Source organism: Neolamprologus multifasciatus, chromosome 9 (genome assembly GCF_963576455.1).
Source record: "Neolamprologus multifasciatus chromosome 9, fNeoMul1.2, whole genome shotgun sequence".
Taxonomy (NCBI): Eukaryota; Metazoa; Chordata; class Actinopteri; order Cichliformes; family Cichlidae; genus Neolamprologus; species Neolamprologus multifasciatus.
Window position 1 is genome coordinate 24686425 of NC_140447.1, and position 24584 is coordinate 24711008.

The 24584-nt window shown below is 41.5% G+C and overlaps 2 protein-coding genes and 1 long non-coding RNA gene across 7 annotated transcripts in view; all 3 read left to right on the forward strand.

Annotated features, from left to right (window-relative positions):
• Positions 1-13598, forward strand: part of arhgap21a (Rho GTPase activating protein 21a) — a 103716-nt gene extending 90118 nt beyond the window's left edge. For all 5 annotated transcript variants that reach the window (XM_085172117.1, XM_085172114.1, XM_085172116.1 and 2 more), the window contains 10 exons: positions 24-182; positions 487-565; positions 655-728; positions 847-936; positions 1094-1219; positions 1298-1339; positions 2331-2436; positions 5884-5915; positions 7323-12440; positions 12740-13598. In XM_085172117.1, the coding sequence (XP_085028243.1) occupies positions 24-182; positions 487-565; positions 655-728; positions 847-936; positions 1094-1219; positions 1298-1339; positions 2331-2436; positions 5884-5915; positions 7323-9020 (2406 nt within the window). In that variant the 3' untranslated portion in view covers positions 9021-12440; positions 12740-13598. The remainder of the gene's footprint in view (positions 1-23; positions 183-486; positions 566-654; positions 729-846; positions 937-1093; positions 1220-1297; positions 1340-2330; positions 2437-5883; positions 5916-7322; positions 12441-12739) is intronic.
• A 119-nt stretch (positions 13599-13717) lies between these two features.
• On the forward strand, positions 13718-21119 carry LOC146511640 (apolipoprotein D-like). The gene is made up of 3 exons (XM_085173615.1): positions 13718-14627; positions 14711-14832; positions 19045-21119. The coding sequence occupies exons 1-3, from the start codon at positions 14517-14519 to the stop codon at positions 19346-19348; spliced, it is 537 nt and encodes a 178-aa protein (XP_085029741.1). The 5' UTR covers positions 13718-14516; the 3' UTR covers positions 19349-21119.
• Positions 14838-17522, forward strand: LOC146511641 (uncharacterized). Its single transcript, XR_014875993.1, has 3 exons — positions 14838-16851; positions 16938-17068; positions 17160-17522. It is a non-coding gene; the product is annotated as an uncharacterized LOC146511641 (long non-coding RNA).
• Positions 21120-24584: the final 3465 nt, after the last annotated feature.

Sequence of the window (24584 nt, forward strand, 5' to 3'; positions counted from 1 at the left end):
GTCCTCATTCCTCTGTGTTTCAGTTTGTGCCTCTGATTGTGGAGGTTTGCTGTAAGCTGGTGGAAGAGAGGGGGCTGGAGTACACGGGCATTTACAGAGTTCCTGGAAACAATGCTGCGATCTCCAACATGCAGGAGGAGCTCAATAACAAGGGCATGAATGATATCGACATCCAAGACGATGTGAGTGTCCTCTCATTGATCTGCTGCTGCTTTAATTAAACTCTCCTTGAAGTGCGTTTCCCTAATGGCCTGGAGTATTTTTAAAAGCTGCAGACTGACAGGTCTCTTTCCTACATCTTTGTACTCTGGCCAGTGATGGGGCTTTTAACAATCTTTAAAATGTCATATCTATTTATTGCAGAAGCTGGGTAAGCTTGTATTTCTGGATCACAAACATTATGCAGCAGCAGTGGAAGCTGCAGAAAACCATCACACTTGTTTTCCCAAACGAGCCTTTTGCTAAATTAATTGTGTTTTTGTGCAGAAATGGAGGGACCTCAATGTGATCAGTAGTTTACTCAAGTCCTTCTTTCGGAAACTCCCCGAGCCCCTGTTCACCAATGGTAAGTTGATTCTTCTTGCCATCTAGTGGTTAAAAAGGAGAACTGTCATCTGTTAAAGTACTTTTACTTCTTCTTTTTTCATCCTGCAGAGAGGTACACAGATTTTATAGAGGCCAACAGGATAGAGGACCCAGTGGAGAGACTCAAAGTGCTGAAGAGACTGGTGAGTAGAAGTAGTTTTGTAACATTTAACCTCATTAAAATTGCACAAAATGCAACAAAAAATGCAAGAAACACAAATATTCAATTTGTGTTTTGTGTAATTTCTCTTTTCCTTACAGCTTCACGAGTTACCGGCTCATCATTACGAGACCCTCAAGTTCCTCTCAGCTCACCTGAAAACTGTGGCTGACAACTCTGAGAAAAATAAGGTATTTGTTGTTGTTGTCATTGTTGCTTTTGTTGTTTACATATTTTTGTTCTTGTCTGTAGTCTTATTTATACAATTATGTAGACCACTCTGTTCTGAGTTACTCAGTTTGGAGACAAACAAAAAACAGAAAAAACAACTTTTTTTAAAAATGTCAGATGGAACCGAGGAACCTGGCCATCGTGTTCGGCCCCACCCTGGTGCGCACCACCGAGGACAACATGACCCATATGGTGACGCACATGCCCGACCAGTACAAGATAGTGGAGACCCTCATTCAAAATGTGAGTTTCAGTGTTGGGTCACTGATTCAAACATGCACGCAAATTTTTATTTTCTCACGTTTATTTTGTGTCTTGCAGTACGATTGGTTCTTCACTGAAGATGGAAATGGAGAGCCAGTGGTGGGTACAGACGTTACTACAATAACATTGTTTTCTTCTCTAAATACTAAAACAAAAAAGGCAGTTTTGGTGAAGTGAGTTGGCAAAAAATGTAGATGGCAAAGAGAAAAAATACTGAATCAGTTCGAAAGCATTGATCAGTTTTTACTCAGTGAAAACAAAAACATTGCAGTTCAAAAACATGATTGGTGTTACTACCCAGCTCTGTTAGGAAGGAGGGAAGTAACAAAAAACCAGATGGACGTGGCTCAGCCAAGGTATTTATTGCTTAGAGGTTTTCCAAAGGTGAAGAAAAGAGGCAGACTGCAAGGGAAAGGAGGGTTTGTGGGTGCTGCTAAATCAAGTAGAAAAGCAAAAAGTGGTAGGACAAAACTTTAGTGGTTTTTTTCTTCCACCACCAAAAATCGCTGGTGCCATTCTGTGGCTATTGGATGTGATTTTCAGTTGCATCCTGCAGAATATGCCCACCATGATTTTCCTAAAAGAAACACTTTCATCTTTGAAATGCTCCGTTCTCCTATTGGTTGAAATGTGGAACCTCATCAGTGTGAAAAGAAGTAACAGTACAACTGCAGCAATTCTTCCTACCCCAACTAAAACACTCTAGTAGCAACACCACTGTCCCTTGTGGTGTTTCCGAGTATTTCCCATGTGCTGTGTGCTACATGTGAGAAAGGACAGCTTTAGAAGTGCAATTCTCCTGATGTTGTTCAGAGTACATGTTTGAAAATTGGTTTCAACTAACTTATGCAGCACCCAAGAAGTTAAGTATGTGTTCTTTCAAAGGAGAGTTCACAGTTACAACAGCAAAGTTAATGGAAGAATGAGGTGCCCAACACCGAGCTGCATTCACTGAACATTGCTATGAAGTTGACCTGCTTTTTGATTGGACGTTGAATGAAGAAAATTAACAAACCAGCGAAAAACTATTTTACCTTTTATGATGAAAGATACCCAAATCAAATCATTAACTTCTCCTTCCTCCCTTCAGACTGTGTCCCAGGAGGAAAGTGCAGTGGAGTCTCAGCCCCTCCCCAACATCGATCACCTGCTTACCAACATCGGCCGTACGGGCACATCGCAGGGTGAAGTATCAGGTAACACGCTGCATTTTGGCAGGCCAACTCTGTGGTGGGTTAACCTTTCTCTACCCTTTCACCGCTGAGCACTGTGGTCAAAGCTGGGACGGACCGGTTGTGTTTAAGATTAGAAACAAATGTTGATGATGCTGCTTCTTCCCCAGGCCAAGCTTCCCCTTTTGCTCCTTTGGCTGTTGCCATTAGGAAGAATGGCTAACACTGAGTCCAAACAATGAATTCTCATTCTGGGACGTTACATAATGCCCTTTTGTCAGGTGTCTTTTGGCCCTGCTTTTGCAGTTCTATTAACTTATTAGGTGTTAGGAATTAGGACATCGGTAAGGGTGGCAGTGTCAGAAGTTACAAGCTTAACAGCACGATTATTGTGGTTGATGCGACTGTGGTTCGCATCCTGTTTTGAGCTTAGAAGACTTTTTATCACCTCAAACTGGGATTTTGGGGGCCACATATTACATAACAAAAGTCCGAATTTTCATCTTAATTCTGACCATTTCAAGAACTTAACTTCTGTAAATGAAACCCCACCTGGTAAAAAAACATCTTTATTCCAATTCTGGGAAGGCCGAAACCTTTCTGGGGAATTAAGTTTTGTGCACAGGGAAAAATCATGGATTGTCTTAATTTTTATTCCCTGGTTAAGTTTACACCTCTTTAAAGATCAGTTTCGTTGATTCTATAACCCGGCGTGTTATGCACTCTAGTGCGAAAGGACACCTTCTGCTGAGACATGCCAGCAGCTTTGACAAAACGGCATTATCTGACAGCCCAGATATGAGAACGGGCCGGTCCAAATCCCTGTGTGGGATTCAGTGGGCAATTTTTTGCATCCCCAAAAGGATGCAAAAAATTGCCTCCCTCCTTCATTTGCTTTAAAATCTATTCCTCCTTTTCGGTATATGCTAGCCTTTTAAGCAGTTCTTTTTAAACAACCTTCTTCCCTTTTTGGTACCCCCATTTCCCCCTCTTTTTCCTGCCTACTGTTGCACTAATACGGCATGTTCTTTGGCACGCCAGAACTAGATGTTTTTACAGTAAAAGGCGACCTCTGATTCCTCTGTCTCTAGTGAGGCTCTGTCGGGTGTCCTAACGGCTTTCCCAGCATTCACACATACTGATCTTGACACAGGCCAAGTGGGAGGAGTCTATCACACCATGATGTCACTGATGGACTCTATAATGTCTGTGATGGACAGCTGGAACTGTAGGAAGAAGGAGGATTGTTGCCCGCAGTGTAGCTGCCTAGTCTGCAGGAACCCGCAGCTCTATTAAGAAATGCCAAAGAGAGAGAAGAAAACAAAACAAACAAACAAACAAAAAAGTTAATCAAAGAAAGCTTGATGAAAAGGGGAAGCGAAGCGGCAACACGGTACTGTACGGCGTCCGGTTTTCTATCAGAGTATACCTAACACAGGCCGGTGCTACTGTCTGAAAGGCTCTCCGCTGTCTCTCCTCACTGTCTCGCAAGCTTGCCAACAGGAGAGATAGCATGGTACGGTTTCTACGTCACTGGTCAGTGTGCACCTGCATATTGTGCCTCCATCTGTATTGTAAGGGGTGTATAGGGGGGCTTGGCTATGTCACAAACACAAATTTTAGCTAAGGGACGCTATGAGTGACAGATTGCAGAGCAGGTGAGGACTGATTATAGGTTTTCCTTGCTGACACACTCATTCTCATGTAGTGTCCTCTCTTCTCATATAGCTAGCCCCTCTGTGACCCCCCCGTCACCTTCATTTCTTTTTTTCTTTATTTGGTTTCTTCCATAGATGTTTTTTGTCATCACTGTGTCAACGTGTCTGAGACCTCATATCATCTCACATTGCTTCATTGGCAAATTTGGTATCAACCTGTTTTGACAGAAATGGATCGGTAACATTGATCTCCAGTTAGAAGCTTAAACCATATTTGGTATTTTAATACTGAAGTTTAATTTGAGGCTTTTTTTTAAATAAGGTTGACAGTTACAAAAAAACATGGCTAGGAAAAGGGCTGTCACATCATTAGATTGTCACTGTACAAATATTTGTGCTAAAAAGCTTCATGACAACATTATTGCAATATCTGGAAAATCAGAAAAAGAATATTCAGATCATTCAAATTATTTGCAACTTTGTTTATTATGTGTTTATCTCCTTTCTGGCAAACAAATCTTAGTCAGAAAAAAGAAGCTATGACGACATGTCTCCAAAATCTCTATATACTGTGTTTTTATCATAGACTGTATGTAAAAGATGGAAGCAACCACTGTGAGAATAACTGTTGACTTTTAAAGTTCTGTGTAAAACATGAGCTGGGAATTTAGACTTTCACCTTAAACTTGACATGACGAGAGGTTTGGATCTCACTGAGGAACTGAAAATACTGCCCACTCATAAAATAGTGACCAGTCAGTCAAAATGAAGCCAGACTCTCTATTGTCCATTTTACGCTACATGAAATCATAATTTACTGTATGAACATCAGCTGAACACTGACTTTTTAAAGAAGCAATCTCAGTCTGTGCTTGCTATTTTAAAAGTACAGGTAATAGAAGCCTTTTTGGTGGCTCTTGCATTTTTTATATACAGTCTATGGGTTGTAGCTAGCTAGCAGTTACTGTGTCATCAGGAGGCAATCAACATTAATGTGCAGTGCTCCTAGCTGATATTCTAGCATGTGAATGATACAGTAACAAATTACATGCTTTTTGGACAGTTTCACCTCTTCATGGCTTTGAAAATGATAGTAAACTCAAGTGTTTCTTAACCTAAAGAAACTTTTTAAAACCTAGTTGGATGATCTGAAAAGTAGCACAAACCACAGAGATTAAGACACGTGAGAGGTTGACACTTGCAGTGACAATTACAATAGAAGCATTTGTTCATAATTATTACAGTGCAGCCCAAGAAATTGTTGAAAGTATCAGGAGAAATCCTCATGTGTGGCCACTACCAATTTTTTTTTTTCCAATCAGAAAATGCTACCACAGGGCCGCGGCTTCATTCCTGGATAACAAATCGATCACCATCCTCGTGTTGCATGGCACATCATCTGCCCCGCTGCTGTTCATTGCAAAAGTTGCACTCAGAATCACCGAGAGGAGCTTTGATGGAAATAGCCGTCAGCATCTTCTGTGGGTTTTCTGACACCCTCTGGTCTACACTTAATTAGGAAACAATGTCATGTCACATGTCATGTCACATGTCACACATACAGACGTGGACCTGAGTGTAACGCTGAGCTCATCTGTCCCCGTGTGCAGCATGGCCTGTTGTCCGCTTGTGTTTGCTCTCACCTCTCATCGGTCTCGTCTGGTGTTTTTCATCATGCTTCTTCTCATCAACATGGTTCTTTCTCCTCCTTTGTTTCCTGTCACACTCATTTCCACACGTTTAACCCCCTCTGTGTGCTCACCTGTGTTGTTAAATCATCTAACGTGTCTCTCTTTTTCTCTTTTACCTACAGATTCCCCAACTAGTGACTCAGCTAAATCAAAGGTGAGTGTGTGTCTCCAGTGTCTGATGGTGTGGGATGAGAGGAGGTAGGAAGAGAACAGATGATATAAACTTACCGCTTAAGGCATTTTCACCTAATTTAATTTAGAGCAGCATCTTGTTTACTTGTTCTGATTTTCTGCCTTATTCCCGAACAGTGAAAAAGACTAATCTGTGGTACTCACAACACTACTAGAATACATATAAGAAATTAAACAGCAACATCTGCAATGTTCTCATTAAGAGACAGATGTGGTGCTGGACTTTGTTTTATGGTTCAAAGACAGCCTGTCAAAAAATAAGGAACATTAAAAGGATAATTTGGTGTTAAATACCAGAGATCAGAAAGAAAGATTGTAAACACAAAACTTAAACAAATGACTGACCACAAAATTTGTTCTATTTGGCATTTGAAAACATGCACGACTGCTGTCACAGGGTGCAGGGATTTTGTACTTCGAAAAACCCACAGACCTCACTGTGAACAGTTTTCACTCATCTGTTGCTACACACTGGGCCTCATTCACAAAAATTAAAGGATCACGTGGTCCCTGTCCTCCACCTGCTTCTTTCATTTTCTTCTAGTTGTGGTTCAAAGGGCTCTGCATCTGTTATTGCAGCCCAGCTCTCTCAGTTTACCCGAGGAGGAGGTGTGCCGCTTCCGGCTTTCATTCACGAAAGTCTTCCTTTTTTGCATTTTGCAAGTGTTCCGTTTTACAGCAACTTCATTGCTTTCTCGGTAGCTTCTGGGAAAATCTTTGTCCTAGTCAATAACAAAAAAGTTCACTATGAATCTGATGGTAATTCAGAACATTTGTCTGGACATACAAGTGATTGAGGCCCATCGTGTATTCTCAGTGCTGTGACCACACATAATTTGACCCTCACATCCACAGTGAAAACAAAACAATTTCCATGGTTAGATGGTTAGCGAGTTGGAGCCATAAAGGCTGCTGTGCATCAAGTCTTTCGTGATTTTAAAGGTTCATAGAAGTCCTTCTTGGGGACACCCTGAATTTAAAACTTGTGGCTGAGGAACTTGGGAGTGTTCAACAGCTTGTTAGGATGTAGGAGGGAAAAAAAAGGCAGATGCTTTCCATCATTGCACTGCTGTTCCCGGCTCCTCCTCTTCAGCTTCAGCCGCGCTTCAGTTCATGCTGTGCTGCTGCTGCTGCTTCTGCTTTAAAGCCGGCATGAATCAGTACTGTGCTCCCTGTTTATGATGCTGCTAATGTCCCTCTTTCTGTCTACTTGTTTGTCTGGTGCTTCATGGGAACAGGTGGAGTACAGACTTGAGGAAGGGGATTGGGGTTAAATGTTTCTGTGTTGTCTTTTGTGTTTCTTAGATTCAGCAGTGCTCATTTTGTTCTTCTTGTGCTCTCTCTTTCTGTTCCCCTCTCCTCTGTGCAGGGTTCCTCAGGGAAGGATCAGTGCAGCAGAGACCTCCTGGTCTCCTCCATCTTTGCTGTAGCCAGCCGCAAAAGAAAGAAGTCAAGGGAGAAGCCGCAGCCTAGCAGCTCAGACGATGATCTGGATTCTGTATTCCTCAAGAAGGAAATCCTTGGCCAGAAGCCAAACCAGCAGACCGAGGCACAGGGCGAGACTCGTCCCAGCCCTAACACCAAACCCAGCACGAAGCAGCAAGCACGGACAGAAGAGAGGAAGGAGAACGGGAGGACAGTGGAGCTCACACCTAAAGCTAAGAGAGAGCACCGAAACTCTTTATTCCTGAGGGAGAAGATTACCCCCAGACGCTCCTCGCCTTCACCTTTACCTTCCCCAAAGATTTCCAACTCTCCCAACATCAGCTACCAAACAGCTCCTCAGGGAAAATCCTCATTGTCAGACCCTCCGTCCCAGCTTGATGAAAACACCTCAGACCTTGGGACCATGAGCTCTGGAGCATCAGTGCCACGATCCAGACCGAAAAAGTGGATTGCGGGAGTGTCCCCTGATCTGCCAGCAGGAGCCGCTCTGGGAGCAGGTGCAGGGGCGTCCGCTGGCGCAGAGGTGAGCTCTATCACCTCTGACTACTCCACCACCTCCTCTATCACGTTCCTGACTGGAGCGGAGTCAAGCGCGCTGAGTCCAGAGCTGCAGGGTGGCGAGGAGGCAGATGATGAGCGCAGTGAGCTCATCAGCGAGGGACGACCGATGGAGACAGACAGCGAGAGCGACTTTCCAGTTTTCGCTCCAGGCGGCGGCAGCAGCCAGTCCACACCCTGCCCAGCGCAAAGTCAAGAAAAGGCAGAAGCCAAAGGGGGCAGTGCTATCGAAGGGGGCACCTCACCAAAACTGGAAGCACGGCGGCTCTTCCCAACACACCGCATGATCGAATGCGATACCCTCTCAAGAAGGTGGTCCCTGAAACAGAAAACAGACAGTGAATCATCAGTCGAAGGGGCTGCTGGCAGCGGGGAGCGAAGCGAGGGCAGGGCGGAGTCTTCCAGCCGGTTGTCTCGAGTCCTGGAGGTGATGAAAAAGGGACGATCCACGAGCAGCCTCAGCTCTTCTTCGCGCAGTGAGTCGGAGCGATCCGAACCAGCCTGGCACCTTAAGATCACAGAGAGGCTCAAGTTTAGGCTACGAACGTCCGCTGATGACATGTTTACTCAGAAGAACCGATCTCCCGACGGTCGCAGTAAGAAAAAGAACATCCGACGGAGGCACACCATGGGCGGGCAGAGAGACTTCGCAGAGCTGGCAATCATCAACGACTGGCGGGAGCAGGGTGGGGTGGACCAGGCGGCCGAACTCTCAGCTCTAGAACCCCTGAAGCCTAGATGCTCCTCTCAGGACTTATCCATTCGGGACTGGATTGCGAGGGAGCAAAGCAGAGGCTCCGAGCAAAGCAGAGGCCCCGAGCCAAGCGTCGAGGTTGCGCCCAAAGCGGTGCCTGAGGATGATCACGCAGAAGTGCATGAAGAAAGACCTCCCGAAAGACCTCCACCGCCTTCGGATTCCCCTGGGGCTCAGCCTCCAGCCGGGGAGCACATTAACGGCAGAGGGCTGCAAAGCAAAAACAAAGGCTCCTTAGGGGACGACGCTCACCCACACAAACTCTCTGGAGCGCAAGTTGTCCGCTCACGGTTCTACCAGTATCTGTGAAACGGAAAACAAAAAACAAAACCGGGATGAATGTGTACGTGTATGAATGTGGGTATTTTAGCTGAGGTTACTGCACAATATTTTTTCTACAAAGTATACTTTATGTATCTACTGTACATACTTATTATGATTGTTACTGGAATTCGACTGAAGAGATGTCTAACACAGACTTTTCTCCTGTAAGATCGAACCCAACGAGTGCAAGAATCTGACTTTAATAGGACACGATGACAAATATAAGGGTCAACTCCAGTATTACTGAAGAAAGCAGGTGCAAGAGTTTTTTTTAATAAGGAATCATGACTCAGTTCTTCCTCTTTGGAGCGGTATGAAGAATGTATTACACTTTTTGGACTAACATGAGTTGCTTGTGACAATAATGTCTTTCAAAACGGCATGTCTGTGTTTTTCTCGGCTGTACTTGAAGTACGTGGAAGTAACTGAGGGCTGCTTTCTGAGCTGAGTGCTGTGGGAAGTTAATTTTTTTCTTTTTATGTTTCTTGTTGTTTTATTTTGTATTTTCACAGCACACTCACAACAGCCAGATATTAGCTTGAGGAACTGGGGGATTATTATAGTTTTATGAAATAAAAGACTGAGAAAACAGTAATAAAAGCTGATACTACAGTATGTAATGCTTGGTACAGTAGTTTTGTGAAGGTATAGTCCAAAAAGTGAGTTTTTACATACGAAAAAAAAGTGCCTCTTTTATTTGTTTTGTTTTTAAACTGTTTTTATGGATGGTTGGAAACACAAGGAGGGTTGTTTTTTTTTTCTTTTAACCTCACAGGCATTCCAGATTTTATCCTGTTTTTAGTTAAACTCACAGCAGCATCGGAGCAACATCAGATTTTTATCGCGGTAATGTTTCATTATAGTTTTATTTCAGTTTTCCACCCCCCCCGGGTTTTGCAGTAAAATGGAACGGGTGCTTTAAAAAGCTGGGAGAAAAAAAATTATGTTTGAAACTGCATGAGACAATGTTTGCTGAAGAGTGAACATCTCGCCCGTGTTTACAGAAAAACATGGGCCCAACATCACCTCCTCCCCTCAACAAACACTGGAAATAAATAACCTTTATTTAGACCCTCGTCTCTTTGGCGTCATTGTTATTATTCTCAGAAAACATCTGGGAAGAATAATAGACCAGATTTTTTTTTTGTCCAAACAAATATATTTATTACAATAAATCGCATATGTTTTTATCAAAGCGTTGTGTTGCTCTTCAGATTTGTATGCTTGCATCACGTTGAAATATTACAACAGCCTGATTTAAATCACAACAATCATGACAGCTGTTGTAATGCAACACCAGCTTCAAAGCTCAGGAATATACAATGATCTCTTGGCTTACTTTCCTGCTTTAAACAGATGGGGTGAAACTGACAGGGATCGTAGACAAATGTTTCTTAATTTTGATGCCTTCAGGATATAAAATTCTGCCTCATTCCAAGAAGTTTAAATAGAAATCGAGAATCTGTGATTCCAGCAGTTCATGTGCTGCAAACAATATGAAGCATAAATAGTTGCAGAAATAAACAAATTATAAATAACTGACACAAAAAACTTACTGCTCTTGTAATTTACAGCCAAAGTTTGTAGATTTTCCTGTTTTATAACAAAAGTCATAATTAGGGTGGCAAACCAGATGCTCAGGGTCCAGAAGCAGCCCACAGAAAGAAAGGCTTTGGAAAACGTGAAGGAGGGTTCCTACTGATGAAGACCTCATCATTGGCCAAAGGTTCCTGTTTTTCCACCATGTGAACTACCGGAACTTTTTCCTGTAGTTTTATAAATTGATTCAATATATTAAATGTCAAAGAGCCATGCTGACAGATTGCTTTCATTTTCTACAGTAACTTTTCTTAAAAATGCAGAAAACCTGAGACGTATGCTGAAATTCAGTTAAATAATTAGCACCATGAATTATTATCATATTAAAGATTGTATCTTTTAAAAACAGGAATGTACATTTTTATTCTCGACTCTTTTATATGACTTAATCCTACAGAATAAAACAGAATGAAATTGTAGGATAAGTTGCACAGTAAACCAAAAGGATCTGATGAATTTTAATTCCTTTGATTTTTCTATTTTTTCTCCTGAAAAGAACTACTTTCTTTTCTGGCCCATCTTTTGTTTTCTCTTCCATTATTAGTTGGGAAGAACTAATTTGGAAAGTGAAGCTGTTCGCGGAGCATGAATTTCAACAAGTAAAACACCAGAAGAGCTAAATGAATAAATGAAAACACAAAGGATACTGTAGAATGACCACTCGGTAGAGTTCCTTATAACCTTGCTTTACTGAACATGTGCTCAGCATCCATCACTTAGAACAACACAACAACGGGTACGACAGCTAGGAATAAACTACTAGACAGCCCTGCCGCAAAAGCATATCATATGGCGTAAATCCACAATACCCCACGGCTCAATGTAGGCACTAACATAACCCAGTATATGACAGATACTACTTAGTATCATTACTTTTGTAATGATCAGAGCTGATCAGAGTAAAGGTTTGAATGGGTGTCATTACCCTGTCTTACTTGGCTAGTTAAAAATCTACTTATGTGGTTAAAATCAGAATAAAGTTATATTAACAAATACAGCATGAAAACTGGTTTAGAGGATTAAACTGGTCCTGAAGAATTTCTTTTTTTATTTTAGTCATTTTTACTAGAGTGAGATGGAGTTTTTTTTCATTATGAAGAACATTTTCATTCACTATATTTATGCCTCACGATTGTTTTTTTTTTTTCCTTTCTTCTTTTTTTAAACCTAGAATTAGAAGAACCTAGAAGGCTGGAGTTTAGGACGCAGATAAAAATGACGCAAATCTCGCTCATTTCTTGATATGTGTTATAAATAAATAATAAAATAAATAACGGCTTATTAAATGTAGTTTCCCATCACAGTACGACAGTACTCACGGTATCCATGGCAACTCTATACTTCCTGTTTCCGGGTGACATACTGACGAGCCTCACACTTCCGTAATCAGCATACATAAGCGTGTTGAACAATTCAAAATACATAAAAGTAAACTCCATTATGAGGAAGAAGCGAATCAGAGCTGACAACATCAACCCTGTGGGGTCTGAATGGATCCTTTACTACACTGACACAGCAAGACAATTAGCATATTTTGCTTTATTATTATTGATTTTATGTTTTGCAAAAGACGGAGCCTTGCCCTGTCATTGCATCAAATCATCAAAAGCTGCAATAACCATGAACCAAGATGCACAATTGTCACGGTCCTTCCACATAAAGCACACGACTTGTACTTTCTGCCGAGAAAGTAAAAGCTCTGCTTCGCGTGACGTAACGTAAAGGCGAGCCCGTGTTTTCCCGCAGAGCTGGAGACATTCACTTTATGCAAGCCTCCAACTGACCGGACACTTGTGGACAGCTCAGGTAAGACAGACTTATTTACTTTAATAAACGACACGAAAAGAGCACCGAATGAACACCTATCTGAAAGTGGAAGATGGCATGCGTTTATTTGGCAAGGTTTTTTTGGTTTTGTTTTGTTTTATTTATTCAATTTTTAGATAACAAAACAAAAGATTATTTTCTACGGTTTGATCTTCTTTTCTTCTCGTTGGTTTAACCGTCCGTTGTCTTAGATGAGAGTTTACTGTGATTTTTCTTTAACAATATTCTGGAGTCCCGTCTTTGGATATATTTCAAATATTTGCATTCTTGTTACATAGCACTGAGAAGAAGCAGCACCTGAGTCCCACGGGAATTTGTTACGTGACACCAGAAGAACAGGTGTAACAAGTGAACAGGTGCGACAAACAACCTGTTTGCTTTCCGAAACAAAAACACCAAGCAGCAGAGATTTTCTCAAGTAAAATAAAGTAAAACAATGCAAACAATTACAAAAAAGCAGGTATTGTGTATACATGGTGTCTTCCCCCCGTACCACTGAAAGTTAAATTCTTTTTACAAAACACTCATGTTTAAAACATTTACTTAACTTTGAAAGCTTTTAAACTACTAAAAACAGCCCTGCTGTTTTGTGTTAAAACAATACCCTGAACCTGACATGGACTGGACTCTCACTAATACTACTTTCTGTTTTTAAACCACATTAAGTCAAGGTAACATTCAATCCTGCCCTGACTCTTACATGACACATCCCTGCTTTATTTAAGCAAACCCAGTTCTTGTAAAAATCAAGCACACATACTAGTAGAATACTACGAAAGCGTAGAGCTGCCACCCAGGCAAAAGAAAAATAGAAGTGTATCACGTTATAACGTGAAAGGTTTATTGTTCTAACAAGATACTTTTCCTGTTTGTACAATATACTATCATGTTTGTACAATATACTTTTCACGTTTGAACAACATAATATCACGTTATTACAATATACATAATTATCACGTTCGTACAATATAATTATCCCGTTCGTACAATATAATTATCCCGTTCGTACAATATTGTACGATAAGGTCAAAAGTTGCTGATACAGTTACAAAAAAAAAGTCTGGACAAAAATAGCATCCATGAGAGACTTCCAAGGCAGAAATTACTGCTGAACAAAAAAGAACACATTTACCCCCCCCCAAAAACCCATCATGATTCCCAAAACTTTTAGGAAAATATTCTGTCCACTGACAAGACAAAAAATGAACTTTTTGGAAGTCTTGTGCCTTGTTATGTCAGATATAAAACTAACAAAGCTTTCTAACCCAATTCTGCTCTCTAGCAGAAAATCCCGAAGGATAATGTCTGACCATCAGTTTGTGCCCTGAAGCTCAAAAACACTTGGGTTATGCTTAAGACAATCATCTGAAACAAACCAGCAAGTCCACCTCTGAATGGCTCAAAAATATAAAGAAATAAATAAATGAAGGTTTTGGAATGGGCTACTTAAAATCTGACTGAGATGCTTTGGCATGACCCTAAACAGGGCTGTTTGCGCTCAAAACTCTCCAGTGTGGCTGAATATAAAAAAATTCTGCAAAGAAGAGTGGGCCAAAATCCTTCCAAAGTGTATGAAAGACTCATTGCCAGTTATCACAAACACTTGATATGCAGTTCTTGCTGCCAAGGGTGGCACAATCCGTTCTTAGGTTAGTGTTAGAGAGTTATCTCTGGGATGCTGGTGTGATAACTCCCTCAGGACAAGGACTCCAATCAGAGAGTGGGGCCCAGAGAGTGCTTTCCAGGTATACTTTAATGAACATTAACTGATTCAACAGCAGGCCAGTAGTACAGCAATTGGCATACTCAGTGAGAGTATGTGAGTGGTTCTAAATAACAAGAAAACAGGGAGAGAATTACTTTTTAACATAGAGCCAGATAGATCTGAACATTTTTTTCCCTTAATAAATTAAATTACCATTTAAAAAATGGATTTTGGTATTTCCTGCAAATACTGCACTGTACAGCCTGCTGTATTAAACTGCCAGTGGACAAAATGGATGAGCTGTAGGTGCAACTCTTGTGTAACATACCTTATCATATCCTAAAGGAACCATGTCTGCTGTCTACCTTCTCCTCCTGCTGGTCCCCACAATCTCGGCTCAGACTTTTCGCTTTGGTGCCTGCCCTACTCCGAAGGTGCAGTCTAACTTCAGCCTTCAGCTGGTGAGCACAAACAGTATTCTGTATACATACATGCAAAGTAAGCAAAGAGCTGTACAGAAATGATGGCTCATCTTTATTTACAGTACCTGGATAAGTGGTATGAGATTGAGAAGCTGCCTGCTTCTTTTGCCAGAGGACAGTGCATTGAAGCGAATTATTCCGTAAGGAAAGATGGGACCATCCGAGTGTTGAACTCTCAGGTTGTGTAAGTAGTAAGCAACTTGTGGTTTGCTAAAGGAAAACACCACTTTAATTGTAACAGGTGATAACATGGCAATTGATTTTCATTATGCTTTTGCACGGACGATTGAATTTCTCTCGTAGATCCTATTAATCTTACAATATATTAGAGTCCTCACAAGTATCATATTTTGCATTATAAATATAATAGAATAGCCCTTCCTTTATTGTTATTGTACATGTACTACAAACTTATGGAATATGAATGAATCAAGTACTAAACTTGATACATTCATATTCAAAACTACGGATATCAACTACAGAATTAAACAGTTGTCAGCCACCTCCTGTACATGGATGGCATCAAGTTGTATGCCAAGAGTGAATCGGAATGTCGTTCAGACTGGAGAAATATAGTCGGATGATAACAAAGAGAGGGAAGGTAGTCAGAACTGAGAGGATCGAACTACCAGAAGGCAACATTGAAGCCACTGACATAAAGACAAGAAAGCTCCTGACCATGCATGGAGTGTTTCACCCCAAGTCCAGCTTCCTGAGGCCGTATGCTAAGCGGAAGGAAGGAGGGACTGGTGAGTGTCAGAACCACAGTCCAGGATGAGACAAGAACCATCCACGAATACATCACGAAGATGACCCCAACTGACAGCGTGCTCAGTGAATACCTCAGGCAGCAGAAACCCAAGAAAAGAGGAGGAAGGCGAGAAACCATCATGGAAGGACAGGCCCCTGCACGTTATGTACCACCGCCAGATAGAGGAAGGGGCTGATATCCAGAAATCCTACCATTGGCTGGACAGAGCCAGACTGAAAGCAGCACGGAGACACTAATCATGGCAGCACAGGAACAAGCTCTGAGCACAAGATCCATAGAGGCTGAGGTCTATCACACCAGGCAAGACCACAGCTGCAGGCTGTATAAAGATGCCCCTCAGACAATCCAGCACATAACAGCAGGGTGCAAGATGCTAGCAGGCAAGGCATACATGGAACGCCATAACCAAGTGGCCGGCAAAGTGTACAGGAACATCTGTGACACATCTGTGATAAAGACAGACAAAATGGTGGTGGTATATATATATGTTAGGGCTGTCAGCGTTAATCGCGTTAAAGTGACGTTAACGCCAAAACCCCGTTAACGCGGCATATCTCCGTTAACGAGTCACCCTTTGCGTGGGGCTTGACGGTGTCAACATGTTAATGCGGGTAGCTCGATTAACGCATTAGAGCTGTCCAGCCCCAAGCAATATATATATATATATATATATATATATATATATATATATATATATATATATATATATATTGTTGAAATCTCCCAGTTCTTTGAATCTTTGGGCTGAAGGAAGGACAATACTCGGTGTATAAATGCTCAATCAACAATCCTTTATTTCCATACAATTTTCACACAATGAGCATAAACCATCCGGATGGGGAGAGATGCATGAGAGGGTCACAGCAAGTCTCAAAATGGTGATGTGTTACACAGCTTTTTATACTTTCCTCTGGCCCCCACCTGGTCGTAAACCTAAACATTCACACTCTCTTATCTGTCGTGGCGCCTAAGTTATGACCTCGGGCTCCCTGTCTTTCTACCCCCTACAAGGGTGGGGGCACAGAATGTTGTCTGCTTTTGCTATCACTGGACCAAGGTCCTTCGCACGCAACCTTCTCAGAGAATGATTTAAGCAGTCTGACATGACAAGAAAACAGTGTAAAACATTCACAGCAGATAAATGGTGGCGCCCACCTGTCTAACAGAACCCAAAGGATGGTCACATTCTTTTAATCCCCAAAGATATACTTGAACTTTTGTCTAACATACTATAAGAATATTGTTAGGAGTTGGTGGGGTTTCTCTGGTGTGGTGTCACGGGGTCTGCTTCTGTTTTCAGCTCAGGTAGGCGGGGTGGTGTGTCACGGGATGCTGACACACCGGCGGTGCATCAGACGTCATTTGATGGAGAGTTACTTAGGAGCAGCGCGACTGACGTCTGGTGTCGGAGTATTGCCACCTCCTCGAGTGGTAACGTGTTTAATTCTCCGCGGTGTGCATTACGGCCAACCTATGTCTGGGATTTTGTTTGCTTACCTGTTGTCTTGTATCTTCAGCCGGATCCATCACCCGCTTACCTGTCAGCTGTTTGTGAAGCCGCATTTCCGGGATCACTACGGAGATCATTTACAGCGTTTCTCCCACATCCCGAGAATCCCCGCCCGAGCCCGTACAGCCAGTGTGACAAGTGAGCTCTCCAACTCTCCCCATGTTTGTTGCTGTTTCTTACCGGTGGTTTGGCATCTCCCTCTAAAGTTTCGTTTTTCTTTTTCTTATAGATCCACCCTGCGTGCGCGGGTAACCCCTTTCCCTCCGAATACGTGTCAGCGTCCTCCCCTGGTTTCCCTCTGTTTGTCCCTTTGTATAATTTCATATAATTTTGACACCACAAATAAAGAGCACTCCTTGCATTTTCTGCGCTTCTGTGTGTTCTGCCATAGAGTCCGTTCACTCAGCATAACAAATATACTGCGAAGGGGGTCATGTTCTTTAACCTAAAAATATAAGGAAACTAAGTTACATATTTTGCACACATCTTAAACTAAGGAACATATTTATGTTCTACAACTGTTTAACATACTTCATCTACCTTGACTATGGGTATAAGATAATCCTAATTTAAAATACTGATTTCACAATATACATATATATATATTGCAGCTTGCAAACAAAGACAAAAAAACTTTCACCAAACAAACCTCAATATTGGCAACTATAACGGGTATTTTTTTTCCCCCTGCAGGGTGCAGTTCAGGGTGTGGATTTAACGTGTACACTAAGCACCTTTCTTCTTATGTATTTTACGAGGAGAATGAAAACAAACCTGAGTGACATGATGTCAACGTGACATTTTGACTCTGAACTGTTGACTGAAGGCTCGGTGTTGGCACACCTCATGTGGCGTCACTGAAAAAACGAACATAGACAATAAAACTTTTACCAAACAAACCTCAATATTGGCAACAATGACGGGTTTTTTTTTTCCCTGCAGGGTGCAGTTCAGGGTGTGGATTTAATATGTACACTAAGCACCTTTCTTCTTATGTATTTTACGAGGAGAATGAAAACAAACCTGAGTGACATGATGTCAACGTGACATTTTGACTCTGAACTGTTGACTGAAGGCTCGGTGTTGGCACACCTCATGTGGCGTCACTGAAAAAACGAACATAGACAATAAAACTTTTACCAAACAAACCTCAATATTGGCAACAATGACGGGTTTTTTTTTTTCCCTGCAGGGTGCAGTTCAGGGTGTGGATTTAACGTGTACACTAAGCACCTTTCTTCTTATGTATTTTACGAGGAGAATGAAAACAAACCTGAGTGACATGATGTCAACGTGACATTTTGACTCTGAACTGTTGACTGAAGGCTCGGTGTTGGCACACCTCATGTGGCGTTTGCTGTAATGACACAGGGTGCTTGCTTGTGCTGAATGTTGTTGACAGAAGTTTAATTCTTGGAGGGTTTGGGGGTGTGTCAGGATGAACAACTGGTGTAAAAACCTGCCAAATGAGACATGTGGAACCAGCTGCTGTGGGAGCCCTTTGTGAACAAGGGAACAGCTGGAAGTAGTTTCAGTCCCAGTGACCTCTCAGAAACAATTTGGTGCCCCTTATTTATGGCTTTGAGAATGCCAGCAACCAAGAGATGGCAATGTCACGCAGCTGACCAAAAACTGAATATTAAAGATGGAAGGAGTAATCAAATGTAGTGGTATACCATTTCACAACCTCAAGTTTGGCTGGCAAATTCATGTTTAAAAAAAAAAAAAAAAAAAAAAACTAACAAACTCATTCACCTTTTGGATCTGATGATAGCGCAGATCTGCAATTTGCAGCCAAGGTGCTAAGTGTCATCCATAACACTTCACACTAGGACACACACCACTTTAGTGCAAGCTGGAGATCATTAGTCAACAAGTCAGCAGGATAACAAATTCAAATCGGAGACATGATCCTGAGATGACCAAAGGTGTCACTGTATGCTCTGTTTGATATCTAAATGCAGCAAAGGGGCAATGTGGACCAAGATCTCACTGCAGCTGTATGGATCATTACACCTCATATATAGTGGCTTTGTCATTTTACTTTTTATGCCTTTGTATTTGGAGTAATGTATATCATGTTGCATCAATTCTGCTTTTCAAATCTAAATCATTTGCAAACTCACCCATATAAAAGTTTGCTATTGTCTGTATTTTATCTTTCTGTGGCTGTGCTTTCTGTTACCAGTTACACCCTATGGCCCATACTGGGTGCTGGAGACAAACTACACCAACTACACCATTGTGTACTCCTGCACAGACATTCTGCGCATATTCCATGTTTACTACGCCTGGATTCTCGCACGGTCACCCTCCCTGCCTCCAGAGACGGTGCATTACGCCAAGCAGTTGCTGACTGATAAAGGAATCGATATTTCCAAGATGACTCCCACATATCAGAGCTGTGGAAATATTTAGGAACTGACAGAGAGGTTCATTCATTAAAGAGTTTTTCTGTTTGTAGAACTAATTATTTATCCTACCAGCCATGAAATCACAGTACATCTGTTACATTGTTTCTTTTTATTTCATTTATTTCTTTGTTTCATCATTGTTTTGTCATTTGATTACAAAGTGAATGGATTAAAGTAATATTTTGAGATAAAGTTCATTTGATAATTAAAACATTTATATAGTACATATTCTTGCAAAGAATTAAATACTACATCTGTAAAAAAGTGATTGTTTTGCATACTAATTAGTCAATGAAAATAGCAACATCCTTTTTATATTCTATCTATAGTGCATCTTTTATTATTTACAACAATGAGCAAATCAAGCTGTTCTTGGTGATGGAGCAAAAAAGAAACTGTGGATCTGTTCTACTTAAATTAGAGCTGTTTTTTTTTTCATTTGAACTGGAAACAATCCATTGAACATACAGTCCTGTCTCACAGTGATGTAATAAATGATTCTATGTGCAACTTTAAATACTGATGAAATTAATCAGAATTCACTGATGAGTGGGTGACAACATCAACACTGTGCAGTGAAAAAGAAGGTGAAAAACTAGGTAGGTAACTAGTCTTCTCAGGAGTGGACATTGCAGCAAATTCACTCCAAAGCCAGGCTGTGCATTGCTCAGAGAAACTGCAAAAAACCCAAGAGCTACTCTTCAAATTCTACAGGCCTCATTTAGCGTTATGGTCCTGGGTCGGTGACCCGGTGTTTTGAGTCTTGTACTTTTGTTTTCTTAGGATGGTTGTGTTTTGAGTTTTTGGTTTCCTGTCCTGTTTCTGTGCCCTTTCCTGTGTTCCACACGTTCGTTTTATTTTGATAGCTCTGTCCTATCTGCAGTGTGTCTAGTTTTGGTTTTCCTCATCTCGTTTTTTGTCTGATTAGTCCCAGCTGTGTTTCCACCTGTTTCCTATCTCTTCGTCTTCCACCCTGTGTATTTTAGTTCTCAGTCTTTACCCGCTGTGCTGTGTGTTTTGTCGGCAAGCCTGTCTGTTTACTTTTCAGTTTAGTTATGGTATTCAGCAATAAAGTCTCTGAGAGTCGGCACTTTGGGTCCTATCTGCACACAGCCCTCATATGTTAAACGTTAATGTTCATGACAGAAAAAAAAAGACTGAACTAATAGGACTTTTTGGGAACGGGTGCTAGGAGAAAGCCTCTTCTCTTTAAAAACAACATGGCAGCATGGCTTAGGTTTGCAAAGTTGAATCTGCAAAGCTCAAGACTCCTGAACAATGTCGTTTGGACACACAAGACTGTAATGAAGATGTTTGGTCCTAAACCCACCACTCCACATTTGGAGAAAACCAAATACAACATATCAGCACAAACACCTTATACAAACTGCAAAGCAAACTGGTGATGGAGGGATGATGATGTGAGTGGGCTCAAACTCTGCACAAGCAACTGATAAAATCAAATGGAAAATAATTACTCAAGGCATTTCTGCCAAAGATGGTTCTACAAGTGACTAAATCGCAAGATGAAGTTTTCACATGACTCAGTGACTCATGGGCAGTGTTGGTCAAGTTACTTGAAAAAAGTAATCACTAACTAATTACTGATTACTTCCCCAAAAAAGTAATCCTGTTACTTTACTGATTACTTATTTTCAAAAGTAATTAATTACTTAGTTACTTAGTTACTTTTTAAAAACACGATTTACAACCTGAATAGGTGATAAAGCGATAGATCTTTCAGCCCAATTCTACTTTTTCTGCATAATCCATCATACAAAATGTAATCAAATAGAAAAGTCTCCTTTTTTAAAACTTGTTTTATCAGTTTTCATCGTTTAACTTTATGCATCAAGCAAAAATTTAATTATATGCAACATTCTCTGACTTGAAGAAATTAGTTTAACATTTAAACCTATTTTCTGCACATTCCAGCACATAAAATAAAATATTTTTTGTGTTTACACTCAGTCTTTCAAATAGATACAAGAAAAAACAAAGCAGAAAATAAATAAAATCAAAGACTAGCGGTCCTGTTGCTCTATTTTCACCTGTAAAGCAGGAGTGAGACAGGCGGAGGTTTACCCTGGTGCAGGTGTGCCGCAGCGGTCAGTGGAAGAATCCGCGAGTTTCTCTGTGAATTTCCCATTCGGTCGTTGTGCACTTGGTGCTTGTTTAGGGTTTTTTTCGCTTTAAAAATAAGTTTTCTTCCCATGCACAACGGACGCTAATGTTTTTGTCACTTTTTATGGAATCAAACTCAAAAAAAGGTCAGAACTTCCACGCTTTAAATGCTGCATGCTCATACTCTCTCTTGCACTCGATATATGATCCATTGTTGATCTGCACACAGCTGTTGTCACGAACGTCACACTCGCTTACGTCATTGTCATTAGACATTCTCGCAAAAAAATGCTGGCATGTGATCCGTGCATCACAGTTAGTGATGTAATGTGAATTCTATCTTGTATTTTTCCATAGACTGTTTATGAAAGGTTTGACCATAGAGCTCACTCACTCAGCTCATACCTCTATTAGATATCCGAGTGCCTTTATTGTAATCTCGGGCGACTTCAACCATGTATCACTGGACAATACACTACCAACATTCAGACAATATGTGGACTGTCCGACCAGGGGAGAAAAAATTCTAGACCTACTGTATGCTAATGTCAAGGATGCATACAGCTCCTCCTCCCTCCCCCCACTTGGTAGGTCAGATCATAACCTGATTCACCTCACCCCCCGCTATGTGCCAATTGTGAGGAGGGAACCTGTGACCACGAGGAGCATTAGGAGGTGGTCAGAGGAGGCCTTAGTGGAACTACAGGGCTGTTTCGAGGTGACCAACTGGGAAACACTCTGTGAGCCTCACGCCGAGGACATCAATGGGCTTACTGAGTGTATCACAGACTACATAACTTTCTGCACCAACTCCATTGTTCCAGCTCAGACTGTTCATTGTTACCCAAATAACAAGCCGTGGGTGACTAAGGACATCAAAGCCCTCCTCAACAACAAGAAGAGGGCTTTCAGAGGGGGCAATAAAGAGGAGGTGAGGAAGGTCCAGGTGTTACTAAAGGACAAGATCAGAGAGGCTAAGGACAATTACAGGAGGAAGCTGGAGTGGAAACTCCAGCAGAATAGCATGAGAGAGGTGTGGAGGGGCATGAAGACCATCACTGGATTCAGGCCAACCAACAGCAGGGGAGCTGAGGGAGGTGAGAATAGAGCTAACAAGTTGAATGTGTTTTTCAATTGATTCGACACCACAGTGTCTGCTTCCACCCCCACAACCTCACCTGTAGTCAGCCTGGAATCCAGAGCCACACCACTGTGCCAGCCTCTCTCTTCACATGGCGCTGTTGCCTCCTGTGAGATTCCTGACACCCCTCCCCCACCCATAATCTTAACTCAATACCAGGTTGAGATGCAAATGAGGAGACTTCACTCAGGCAAGTCTGCTGGCCCAGATGGAGTGAGTCCCCTCGTCCTCATGACCTGTGCCCCCCAGATGTGTGGAGTCTTTCATAAACTGTTTATGCTGAGTCTGAGTCTGCAGAGGGTACCAGTGAGGTGGAAGACATCATGCCTCGTCCCTGTACCAAAGACGCCACGTCCCAGTGGCCCCCAGGATCAGGCACGTGCAGAGGGGTGGGCTAGAGGGGCTTGAGCACCCTTTCCTGATGGGTGCCCAAAGTGCCCTTTTGTTGAGGCAACTTTTAAAAAAAATATATATTTTTTTAATGTGTGTGTGCGTGTGGAGTCCTGTCTGTGCCCCTCAACAATAATATTTAACTCTTAATCACAGTTTTGCTAAATAAAAGGATCTGGCTTGCATCAGTCACATGATCACATTTAACCAATGATCGCCCTTGACGGCAGAACACGCTGGTTACGAGCCGGGAACGAGCTCACAAAGAGCACGCGCATTTTTTGCGGTCCGGAGCTGTAGGAGAAACACAAGTTAACTCAGAGACACAGACTGATGCGACAAAACCAGTAAGTAGGTGTACAGCGTACACTGTAGTGTATAGCATTCAGGAGTATTAGCTTATTATGTACACGTTGGTAAGTTGTCTTGTGGCAACTGACGAACTGAAATAAATGAGCGTGCTGTGTGTGCAACAGCGCGACAAACATTACCTGTCCTTTTATTAACTGCACAAGTAGCGCTGGTCATAGCTGCTGGCTACCTGTGTAAGGCTGCCATGGGTCTGTAGCTCTGTCCACCGTTTTAGGGAACATATTTAGTTTTAAAGTAAGTTTCCGGGCTTTTCCTGCCTTTCTGGAGGGATTATATTTCACTAAAAAACTATCTAATATGCATGTCCACATAATTATGCATTATTATAATTATAATATATTAAAAAACACACGCTGTATTTTAAAGAACATACATTAAGAAGCAGATTATATTAGATTTATATTTTAAATAAGACAAAATTTGGTTTTTACAGCAGTAAAATTATTGTATCTCTACAGTTTAAAAATGTAATAAGCTTTGCCCCTGCACAGAGTGGATAGTGAATCAAATGGAATCATCATAAATACATTATTTCATATTTATTACTTCCCCCTCCTCATTGCTTTATTATTGTAGCTCTAGTAATAAATAATAATGTAAGGATTCTGGATCAGCACCATGATGCCCATAGTATATACAGTATTCTAAAGAAGGTCTAAAATGTCACTGTGTGTGTGAGTGCATGTGTGTGTTTTATTCAGATGGATTTTAAAAAGAAAATATTACTCATGATATAACAATGTCCAGACATGCCTTGTAAGGACATGAGGAGGAAACAGTAGGAGCTGTGTGAGGCTACTAAAGGCAGTGCTATAGCATTTTTCTGTCATCATTAAGTGCAAGAGTTGTTAGGTGTGGATAATTAGATTATAGTTTATTGCAATAACAAGTTGTGCCTTGTTTTCAGATAGACAGCAAGTGGAGAGTGATATATGAAATGATGGGATGGAAGGAAGAAGAGAAGCAAAGAGTGATTCACAGGCAGAGCCTAAATTATTTCTCACAGTTTTTTGTTGCCTTATGGTTCCAAGCGCTGTCACCAATCTTTGCATTTTGTTATTATCTCATGACACTTGTTTAATCAGCTACCATCTCTCCTATGGACTTTTTAATGTCTACAGTCTCAGATCAACACAGCCCTGCCCTCCAGCACTATCCACAGCAACCCCTCTACAGCAACATTGTACCCATCAGGTAAAACATCGGCTACGTT

Bases quoted from the DNA above. Each gene is read 5' to 3' on its own strand.
- LOC146511640 (XM_085173615.1), top strand. From the start codon at position 14,517: ATGTCTGCTGTCTACCTTCTCCTCCTGCTGGTCCCCACAATCTCGGCT. The intron at 14,628-14,710 runs GTGAGCACAAAC...CTTTATTTACAG, and splicing joins CTAACTTCAGCCTTCAGCTG to TACCTGGATAAGTGGTATGA. The intron at 14,833-19,044 runs GTAAGTAGTAAG...AATCTAAATCAT, and splicing joins GTGTTGAACTCTCAGGTTGT to TTGCAAACTCACCCATATAA.